This window comes from Pan paniscus, chromosome 19 (genome assembly GCF_029289425.2).
Source record: "Pan paniscus chromosome 19, NHGRI_mPanPan1-v2.0_pri, whole genome shotgun sequence".
Classification (NCBI taxonomy): Eukaryota; Metazoa; Chordata; class Mammalia; order Primates; family Hominidae; genus Pan; species Pan paniscus.
In genome coordinates, this window is record NC_073268.2 from 79,261,429 (window position 1) to 79,273,051 (window position 11,623).

General features: G+C 36.9%; 1 protein-coding gene across 9 annotated transcripts in view; it reads left to right on the forward strand.

Annotated features, from left to right (window-relative positions):
* The window catches only part of TANC2 (tetratricopeptide repeat, ankyrin repeat and coiled-coil containing 2), a 471,869-nt gene that overhangs the window by 132,288 nt on the left and 327,958 nt on the right, over positions 1 to 11,623 (forward strand). For 6 of the 9 annotated variants that reach the window (XM_034942670.3, XM_008963747.5, XM_034942667.3 and 3 more), the window contains one exon: positions 11,426 to 11,608. In XM_034942670.3, the coding sequence (XP_034798561.1) occupies positions 11,426 to 11,608 (183 nt within the window). The remainder of the gene's footprint in view (positions 1 to 11,425; positions 11,609 to 11,623) is intronic. The other 3 variants (XM_034942673.4, XM_034942671.3, XM_034942674.4) reach the window with 1 other exon arrangement.

Consider the following 11,623-nt stretch of genomic DNA (forward strand, 5'->3'; position numbering starts at 1 on the left):
GGGTCCCCTCAGAATTTTGATTTCTCAGGCTTGTCTGCCTGAGCCTCCAATAATTCATCAACTACAGTTCAGGTTTTCCTACTTCTGTATTGGTTCCCACTGAGGTTGCTGCTTGTGCGTTTCTGCATTCTCTATAGTCACCTGTCTCTCTCCAACTTTTGGCACAGCAGTTTACATTGTGACTTCCCTTCTCTAAAGAATGTAAGAAGAGTTGTTGATTTTTCAACGTGTTTAGTTTTTTACATGTTAGATGAAGTGAAAACTTCTAAGCTTCTTACATGCCAGATGGGAAACTAGAATTAAGCTCTATGCATTCTTTCCAGGGTTTATAGTTGTATTCAATGAGAGAGACGAGGTAGGGTATGCGTACTCCATCTTTCCTGGAATTGGAACCTAATTAAATTTTTCAAATATATGTCCTTACTGATTTTTTTAAACAGTCATATGATTTGTTTCCTTGTATTAATTCTCTTGTGTAGAACAAGAGAAAATTTTTGGCTAAAGGCCCTCCTATGTGGTATATAGTCATAAGGTTTCTTTCCAGTGTGACTTTTCATATCTTTAAAGGCAAGAAGGACTGTTGAAGCTTTTCTAACATATTCATTACGTATATGATTTCTCTCCTTTATATGTCCTCACCTTTTTCCATAGGCATAGGTTGAATAACTTCTGAAAACCTTCCCAGTCATTGCATTTATAGCCTTTCTTCCCAGAATGTGTCTAAACATGTTCAGTAAAATTAAAGTTCCTGCTCAAGACTTTCCTGAATTCACCGCATTCGTTGTGTTTCTCTCATGTGTGTATAGCCATTGTAAGGTGAAAGTTTCTGCTTTTTCCCAGTCAGTGCTGTTGTCGAGTTTTCTCCAACATGGATATCCGCTCCAGTGCACAGTAAAATCAGCGCTCCTACTAAAGGTTCCCACAGTCTTTGTGTTGAGTTTTTGCCCAGTGTATATTCTCTTGTGCACTATAAAGCAAGAGCTGTTTTTGAAGAAATTTACACACTGATTACAGTCATAAAGTTTGTCTTCGGTGTGAGATCTCATGTATGTTTTGGAGGTGACTGTAGATCAAATACTGTCCTGCTCTAAAATTGTTCAAAGGGTTTCTTTTCATTTTGAATTCTCCCATGTCTCTGAAGGGAATAACGGTTACCGAAGGCTTTTGTACAGTCTTTACACTCATGGTTTGTCTCGTCTATGATTTCTGTCTCCTGCAGAATAACATTAGCACTCCTTTTGAAGGCTTTTCCATATAGATTTCATTCATAGAATTTATTTCACTAGGAGTCCTCTCTGTTTGCATCTCACTGATGCAGACATACTATTGAAAAGCTGAAAGTTGTTCATTTTCTCATGTCTGCTATTACTACTGTTCAAGTCTGCACTGGAGATTCTAGTCAGGGCATTAAAGCCTCTGCAAGTAAAGATGTCCCTCCTGTGCTGAGATTGTGAGACGAAAACACCGAAAGAAGACCCTGGGACAGAGCATTCCAGGCAGATGGAAGGGCCAGAGCTGAGTCTCCACAGAAGACTGGAGGCCTGAGTCAGCTTTGCCCCTCTGCCCATCTAGGGGCTACCCTAATACCCATGTCTCAATCAGTCTGAGTTACATGATATACAAACGAGAGAAAGTCCCTACTGTTAAGATACTTTCATTCTGGAGGAGTGAGAGAAATAAAAGAAGAAAGTCATATCAGGTAATGATAAGTGCTGTGTGAATTGAGGGGGAAAGTGGGAAGGGATGAAGTCAGAGAAGTTGGAAGGGGAGGAGGTAAGAGAATTAAGTAGGTGGGTGCCAGATCATGTAGAGCTTTGTAGACCGTGGTAAGGATTTGGGTTCTAATTTTCTTCTGTTGCTGATTGACTATATGATCTTTAATTAGTTATTAAACTTTCTCTGCTTAATTTTTTTTAGTATTTAATAGTATGTGAATGTGTGAGATAATTGCAGTCTCAGAGTGGTATAAATCTTTGCATGAAAGAACATTAGGAATAATTTAGGCCAAACCCCATTGTTTCAGACATACATGAAAGACCTTTGAGAAATTATGCATTGTTATTGTGTGTATTATGTTTAACATGCCTACACTCGTTTTAGGGACCAGACTACCACCTGTGCTGTTATTTTAAAAGTGTACTTTGGAGATACAATATCCAATTAGAAAAGTTCACAAATCATAAGTGTACAGTGAGTATGTTATTACAAATTAGGTTTTTAAAAAGTCGGGTTTATTTAATTTATATAAGTAAAATTTGCCATTTTAAGTGTACATACCATGAATTTTTAAAACATATATAGTCATGTTAAATACCACTAAATCAAATATAGCTTATTTCCATAAAAAGTTCCCTCATGCCCCCTTGTAATTAGTTGTCTCCCTCAACCTAATCCCTAGCAACCACTTAAGTGTTTTCTAATACTATAGTATTTCCCAGAATATTCTGTAAATGAAGCCATGTAGTATATAGTCTTTTGACCGTATTACTGACTTTTTTTTTGAGTTTTTTTTTTTTTGTACTTTAAGTTCTAGGGTACATGTGCACAATGTGCAGGTTTGTTACATATGTATACGTGTGCCATGTTGGTGTGCTGCACCCATTAACTCATCATTTACATTAGGTACATCTCCTAATGCCATCCCTCCCCACTTTCCCCACCCCACAACAGGCCCCGGTGTGTGATGTTCCCCTTCCTGTGTCCATGTGTTCTCATTGTTCAGTTCCCACCTATGAGTAAGAACATGCGGTATTTGCTGTCCTTGCAATAGTTTGCTCAGAATGATGGTTTCCGGCTTCATCCATGTCCCTACAAAGGACACGAACTCATCCTTTTTCATGGCTGCATAGTATTCCCTGGTGTATATGTGCCACGTTTTCTTAATCCAGTCTATCATTGATGGACATTTGGGTTGGTTCCAAGTCTTTGCTATTGTGAATAGTGCTGCAATAAACATACGTACGCATGTGTCTTTATAGCAGCATGATTTATAATCCTTTGGGTATATACCCAGTAATGGGATGGCTGGGTCAAATGGTATTTCTACTTCTAGATCCTTGAGGAATCACCACACTGTCTTCCACGGTGGTTGAACTAGTTTACAGTCACACCAACAGTGTAAAAGTGTTCCTATTTCTCCACATCCTCTCCAGCACCTGTTGTTTCCTGACTTTTTAATGATCGCCATTCTAACTGGTGTGAGATGGTATCTCGTGGTTTTGATTTGCATTTCTCTGATGATCAGTGATGAAGAACATTTTTTCATGTGTCTGTTGGCTGCATAAATGTCTTCTTTTGAGAAGTGTCTGTTCATATCCTTTGCCCACTTGTTGATGGGGTTGTTTGTTTTTTTCTTGTAAATTTGTTTAAGTTCTTTGTAGATTCTGGATATTAGCCCTTTGTCAGATGAGTAGATTGCAAAAATTTTCTCCCATTCTGTAGGTTGCCTGTTCACTCTGATAGTGGTTTCTTTTGCTGTGCAGAAGCTCCTTAGTTTAATTAGATCCCATTTGTCAATTTTGGCTTTTGTTGCCATTGCTTTTGGTGTTTTAGACATGAAGTCCTTGCCCATGTCTATGTCCTGAATGGTATTGCCTAGGTTTTCTTCTAGGGTTTTTATGGTTTTAGGTCTTACATTTAAGTCTTTAATCCATCTTGAATTAATTTTTGTATAAGGTGAAAGGAAGGGATCCCGTTTCAGCTTTCTACATATGGCTAGCCAGTTTTCCCAGCCCCATTTATTAAATAGGGAATCCTTCCCCCATTTCTTGTTTTTGTCAGGTTTGTCAAAGATCAGATGGTTGTAGATGTGTGGTATTATTTCTGAGGGCTCTGTTCTGTTCCATTGGTCGATACCTCTGTTTTGGTATCAGTACCATGCTGTTTTGGTTACTGTAGCCTTGTAGTATAGTTTGAAGTCAGGTAGCATGATGCCTCCAGCTTTGTTCTTTTGGCTTAGGATTGTCTTAGAAATGCGGGCCCTTTTTTGGTTCCATATGAACTTTAAAGTAGTTTTTTCCAATTCTGTGAAGAAAATCATTGGTAGCTTGATGGGGATGGCATTGAATCTATAAATTACCTTGGGCAGTATGGCCATTTTCACAATATTGATTCTTCCTATCCATGAGCATGGAATGTTCTTCCATTTGTTTGTGTCCTCTTTTATTTCGTTGAGCAGTGGTTTGTAGTTCTCCTTGAAGAGCTCCTTCATAATATCCCTTGTAAGTTGGATTCCTAGGTATTTTATTCTCTTTGTAGCAATTGTGAATGGGAGTTCACTCATGATTTGGCCCTCTGTTTGTCTGTTATTGATGTATAAGAACATATTACCCATTTTTAATTTTTGTGCACACATCAGAAGTTCATTCTTTTTATTGCTGAGTAAGATTCTGTTGCATGTATATGTCACAATTTGTTCATTCATCAGTTGATGGACATTTGGGTACTTTTCAGTTTGTGGAGAGTAATAATTTTTCTATTTGTGTGTGGGAGGAGGGACATATATCTTCATTTCTTTTGGGTAAATTCCTAGGAGCTGGATTTCTGGGTCATATGGTAGGTTTACTTACAAACTGCCAAACTGTTTCCCAACTTATATATACCAGTTGATATTGTCACCAGCAGTATATGAGAGCTGTAGTTCATTCTTGTCAGCATTCGGTTTTGCTGGGTTTTTTTTTATTTTAGCCATTTTACTAGGTGTGTAGTAGTAACTCCTAGTTTGAATTACTGTAATGATTAATGATGTTGAGCATCTGTATTAGGCCATTCTTGCATTGCTATAAAGAAATACCTGAGACTGGGTAATATATAAAGAAAAGAGGTTTAATTGGCTCGCAATTCTGGAAGCTGTACAGGAATCATGGTGCTGGCATCTGCTTGGCTTCTAGGGAAGCTTTAGGGAACTTTCAATCATAGTGGAAGGTGGATGGGGAAGCCACCTTCTCACATGGCGGGAGCAGGAGTCAAGGGGTGGAGGGAGGTGATACATACTTTTAAATGACCATATCTCATGAGAACTCACTATCACGAAGACAGCAACAAGCTATGAGGGATCCCCCTCCGGCCATCATCCAAACACCTCCCAACAGGCCCACCTTCAGTATTGGTCATTACAGTTCAACATGAGATAGGGGCGGGGGCAAATATCCAAACTATATTATCATCCATGTTTCTTACTTAGTGAAGCGTCTGTTCAGATCTTTTGCCCATTTTTAAAATTGGGTAGTTTGCATTCTTGTTCCTGAGTTAAGAGTTCTTACAGCCTAACTACCAGTCCTTTATTAGATATGTGTTTTGCAAGTATTTTCTTTCAACGGTACTGCTTTTCATTTTGTAACACTATCATTTGAAGAGTAGAAATTTTTAATTTTTGTGAATTCCAGTTCATCAGTTTTTTAATATGGTTCATCTTTTTGGGATCCTTTGTAAGAAATCTACCTGACCCAAGGTCACACAGATTTTCTCCTGTGTTTTCTTCTAAAAGGTTTATAATTTTATAGTTTTATAGTTTCTTCTAATAGTTTTATAGTTTTTTTTTTTTTAACATTTTCAGTCTGTGACTAATTTCTCTTTGATGTTTTCATGAGTAGAGGTATGCTTCAAGGCCCGTGTTTTTGCATTTGGAGGTCTAGTAGTTAACAAAATTATTTGTTGAAAATATCCTTTCTACACTGAATTATCCTTTCACCTTTGTCACAAATTAGTTGGCTATATGTGTGGTTCTTTTTCTGGATGCTCTAGACTGTTTCATTCATTTTGTGTCCATTGTTTTTCTAACACCATCTAAGCTCTGGATTACTGTACCACATAGTAGGTCTTGAAATTATATACTGTTTGGACTCCAGTTTTGGTTTTGTTTGTTCAAAATTGTTGTGGCTATCCTAGTTCTTTTGTTTTTCTGTATAAATTTTAAAATTAGCTTATTGATTACTATAAAAGTTAACTGCCTGCTATATTTCCATTGGGATTGCTTCAAACCTGTAGATCACTTTGGAGACAATTGACATAGTGATATGGAGTCTTCAGATCCATAAACATGGTACATTGCTCCATTTAGGATTTTTGGGTTTTGTTTTCATTTTTTTAGAGACAGTATCTCACTATGTTGCTCAGGCTGGTCTTAAACTCCTGAGCTCAAGCAATTCTTCTGTCTCAGCCTCCCAAGTAGTAGCTGGGACTACAGGCACATGCCACAACTCCTGACTCTATTTAGGTTTCTAATTTCTCTTACCAGTTTCTTGTAGTTTTCAGAGTACATGGTATGTATTCTGTCAGATGTATTCCTAAATATTTTATGTTTTTAGTAGTGTTATTGTAATGATATTGGTTAAATGTTTTTTAAAATTTTCCAAATGTTCATTGCTAGTATATAGGAAGACACTTGATTCTTGTACATTAACTTTGTAACCTGTGAATTTGCCTTACTGACTTATTTTTTCTTATAGCTTTTTTGTAGATACCTTAGAATTTTTACATAGGCAATCATGTTGTCTGATCATATGATCCTATACTCATTGTTAAACTTCTCGGGGCCTGTTTCTTGCCTGAGGTGTGGACTTGTAAGGATGTTACAGAGTCACAGAGTGATGATACGAACTCTGAGTTAAAAAGACATTTGGAATAATTTAGGCAAAACTCCTTTGCTTCTGTTACATATGCAAAATCGCTTTGTCTTTAGGGGCCAGTTTATCACCATGCTATATATTTTTTTCCTGTGTACTTTTTAAAAGTAAACTTTTATTGAAGCATGACATGTAAACTGAAAAATTCACCAATGATGTATACAGTTCACTGAATTATCACAAGTGAACATATTATGCTAGAGGTTTTTGATTTCTAGGTTTTTATTTGTGGTTATTTTTATTACTTGAAAAACTAGAAGGCAGTTCTCTAGAATATGTATTGTCTTCAATGGAAGAGTTTCTCTGTTAACTTGAACTTTAATATCTAATAATCATTTATGTTAAGTATAATACCTCGTGATAACTGAAATTTCAGTTGGATCATAGTCACTCCTAACATTTCTTTGGTGTCCATACACACTTTAGATTCTGCTGCATTCTGACCTCAACTTCTGAATGTTTAGTCACCAGGTGTCCAGCATAACTGAATTTTTTCTGTCAAGTTAGCAGTTTGAAAATTCTGCCACATCTCCATCATATTATCTCAGTCACTTTTAATTTGGTTGACTGAAGCAGGAAAAGAAAAGTAGAAAATAAAGATTGAGTAATGTAGAGTACCAGTAGGTGCTGTCTTACATACTTGGTAAATTGGATTCCTCCCCCGCCCCGCCTTTTTTTTTTTAACTTCGTGTTATAAAACTATACATGTATTCCTTATGCTATGCAACTTTGCAGAAGCCCCCACTGGTATAGGCCAAGTATATGTCCCTGCCCCACTGATGCTTCTCTTGGCTCCATGAGTTCCTTGGGCCAGTGGAATGTTAGTGAGCAGAGAGTTTTTCTTTGTTGTTTTTTTCAGTAGAGACAGGGTCTTACTCTGTTGCCCAGGCCAAAGTACAGTAGTATGATCGTAGCTCACTGCAGCCTCAAACTCCTGGGCTCAATTGATCCTCCTGCTTCAGCCTTCCGAGTAGCTGGGACTACAGGTACACCACGCCCAGCTAATATTTTTCGTTTTTGTAGAGACAGTGTCTTACATTGTTGCCCACATCGATCTCAAACTCCTGGCTTCAAACAACCCTCCTGCCTCAGCCTCCCAAAGTGCTGGGATTTCAGATGTGGGCCACTGTGCCCAGCCTTGAGCAGAAGTCTTAAATATGTTCCTCTGATTTGACTTGGCCTCCTGCACTCCTCTTTTCTGCCAAGAAGAGCATGCTACGTCTGTTCACTTGCCTTCAGTGACTGGGCCCAATATTGAAGACACATAGCAGTGTTCTGAACCTGACCATAGTACTGGTATCTAGCTAGCCCTATCATGCCCAACCTAGATCAGCTGACTCAGAGTCAGTCTGAAGGCTCATGAGCATACAGGCAATGTAAACCACTGAGATTTTGAGATTGCTAGTTACCCAGGAAAAAATGGTATATAATCAAATTCGCTGCTCACCAGTACTTTAAACATGTATTTTTAGTTTTTTCTCTGTAGCTACAATAAGTTCAGGCACAATTTATAGGACAAAGAAGATGGAAGAAAATAGTTTTAAGCAGAAAAGTAAAGTAGGACAGCCAAACTGGACTAATTGCAGTATTATTCCTTAAGGAGTGTTATTAGTTTCTAAAATTATCAACTAATTTTTAACATTGGAACATTTTAAGTGAAAAGAGGTGCTTCACTAAATCAAATATATTGCTTTCGAAAATCTAATGCTGATTTTTTTCAATAAAAGGATTCCTCAGTTAAGGAATTACACTAATGGCATGCCTCTTTGTTTATGTAACTGTAAAATACTGCAATTTCATATGAATCAATGTCAGATATATTCATGAAAGATTGGAAATCAAGGATGAGAGAAAGAGACTTGAAAAGTAAGTCTAGGAGATACAGTATTCATCTGACCAGAATTCCAGAGAGAGAAAAGAAATGTTGGAAGAGAAGATTTAGTCAGCATAGCAAGTGAAAGGGCCCGGAGATGAATGAGAAGAAAAAAAGTTAATCCTAGTAAAATTCCTGAAATCCAAGGATAGAGAATAAATCCTAGATTTCTCCCAACAGAAGTTTGGGATAAGATAATAGTGGCCTCAACTAAGGTCATGGTTGAAGAAATGGAGAGAACATGGCAGATTGTGGATTTGCCTCTCCTGAACATTTCATATAAATGGAATAATACAAATGTGGTCTTTTGTGTCTGGCTTCTTCCACTTAGTACGTTTTCAAGGCTTTTGAATGTTGTAGCATGAATCAGACCTTTATTCTTTTTATGGCTAGATAATATTTCATTGTATAAATATGCCACATTTTGTTTATCCGTTCACCAGTTAATGGCATTTGGGTTGTTTCCACTTTTTGGCTATTATGTATGAATAATGCTGCTGTGAACGTTCATGTTCAAGTTTTTGCTTGAAAACCTGTTTTCGTATCTTTGGGTATATACAAAGGAGTGAAATGGCTAAGTTATATGGTAATTCTGTGTTTAACTTTTTGAGGAACCACCGTCTTACATTTCCACCAGAAGTGTATGAAGATTTTAATTTTGCCACCAACTTTTTTTTGTTCTCCTATTTTTTTATTATACCCATTTTAGTGGGTATAAAGTGGTCTCTCATTTTGGCTTTGTTTTTCTGTAATGATTGTTGAGCTACGTTACATGTTCTTGTTGGCCATTTGTGTATCTTTGGAGAAATGTTTATTCAAGTACTTTGAAGTTTTTTTTTTTTTTTTCTTTTTCAAGAAATGGTCTCACTCTGTCACCCAGGCTAGAGTGCAGTGGTGTAATCATGGCTCACTGCAGCCTCAACCTCCTGGGCGCAAGTGATCCTCCCACTTGAGCCTCCCAAGTAGCTGGGACTACAGGTACATGCCACTGTACCTGGCTAGTTTTTTAAAAAATATTTTTTGTAGAAATGGGATCCCACTCCGTTGCCCAGGCTGGTCTCAAACTTATGGGCTCAAGTGATCCACTTGACTTGGCCTCTCAAAGTCTTGGGATTATAGGCATGAGTCAAGACACCCAGCTTTGCCCATTTTTAAATTGGATTGTTTGTCTTTTTGTTGTTGAGTTGAAGTTGTTCTTTATACCTTCTATTAAAAGTAATGGCAAAAAACTGCAATTAGTTTTGCACCAACCTAATAAATCAGGGGTGTCCAATCTTTTGGCTTCCCTGGGCCACATTGGAAGAAGTATTGTCTTGGACCACACATAAAATACACCAACAGTAACGATAGCTGATAAGCTTTAAAAAATTGCAAAAAAAACCCACAAAAAACGTAATGTTTTAAGAAAGTTTATAAAATTTGATTTGGGCCACATTCAAAGCTGTCCTTGTCCGCATGCAGCCCACGGGCTAGATAAGCTTGTTCTAGATGTTAGACTCTATCAGATACATGATTTGGAAATATTTTCTCCCATTATGAGCATTGTCTTTTCACTCTCTTGATAGTATCCTTTGTTGCATACAGTTTTTAATTTTGATGAAATCCAATTAATTTTTTCCTTTAATGCTTGTGCTTTTGGTGTCATATCTGAGAATCTATTTCCATTCTTTGACTCTCCATTCATCATTTTAATGTTTTCTTCTGACGTATCTTCCAGTTTACTGATTTGATGTCTAATCTACCTTTACATCTATTTATTAAATTTTTAATTTCATAATTTCATTCCTCTGCTAAAATTTTAAATGTTTATTTTCTTAAACATATTTAGCATATTATTTTAAATTCTGTCCCTCATTGTTTTGTATTCAGTATTCCTTATGAGACTATTTCTGGTTTATATGGCTTCTGTATTTACTTTGTTCATGTTATCTTATCTCTGTTATTGTTAATTAAGGGCTAGATGCTGTATGTGATCAATTATATAAATAATTTGAGACCTATGATGATATTACCTTCCTCCACAAAGATTTATGTTTGTTTTTAGCAGGCACTGTCAATGCAAAACTGTCTTAATTTAATTTTATGGGAAATATTTAGAGCTGAGCTTTAGTCCCTGTGAGAACCAGTCAAGTTTCAGTTCCTACTTGCTCCTAGAGTATAGTTCTTTGGGCTTTTAACAAAAGTGTTGGAGTTTTGCTATCTCCACTTTCACCCCTTGGTGGGCCTTAGACTACACACACACACACATACACACACACACACTCTCTCTCTCTCTATATATATATGTAAAAATTTATATATATATAATTTTATACCATATGTTTATGGTTCTAATTTTCCTTGGGAAAAGTTTATCTGAAGTACATAATTCTGCCATTACCAGAAGTGGAAGTCAATAGCATATAAGTAGAAGTAAACAGCATATAATTACTTTTTAAAAATTAGAACAGATTCAAAGATCATTATATAATAATGTCAGTCTTACCCACTTGAATTTTTATGTATTTTCTTGGAGGAGGGGAGAAAGAAATAGAGTTACAATGATCCTACTAGCAATTGCACACGATGGCTTGCTAAGCAGATAAATACCTTTAATGTGTGTCTTATCAGAAAAAAAAAGTAAGATCATTTCTTTATACAACTTATGTGGAAATTATTTTCTTATATTTCCTTATATGATTGCATCTCTCATGAGATAGTGAACACCTTATAAGAAGGAACCTTAGTTTACTCATCTTCAGTTTTGTAGTGCTAGACCTGGAATTGAGTACATAGTAAGTGTAGAAATGAATGCATGTAGTGAAAATACTTTGATTTTTCACAGTGAAAAATTAATATTTTTTGTTCTGGATTATCCTATAAGATGTATTTTAATAGGGAAGGCAGGATCTTTTCTCACCAGCTCTTTTGTTCCATCCCCTTCTAACAGGTGGCATCTCCACAGAAAGCGACTGTGCTTTTGAGCCAGACTACGCTGTCCCGCCACTTCCAGTGAGTGAAGGTATGCAGCACATTCGGATTATGGAGGGCATGTCTCGCTCTCTTCCATCCTCCCCCTTACTCACACATCAGTCTATCAGTGTTCGGCTCCAGCCTGTGAAGAAGTTAACTGGTAAGGACTTTACCT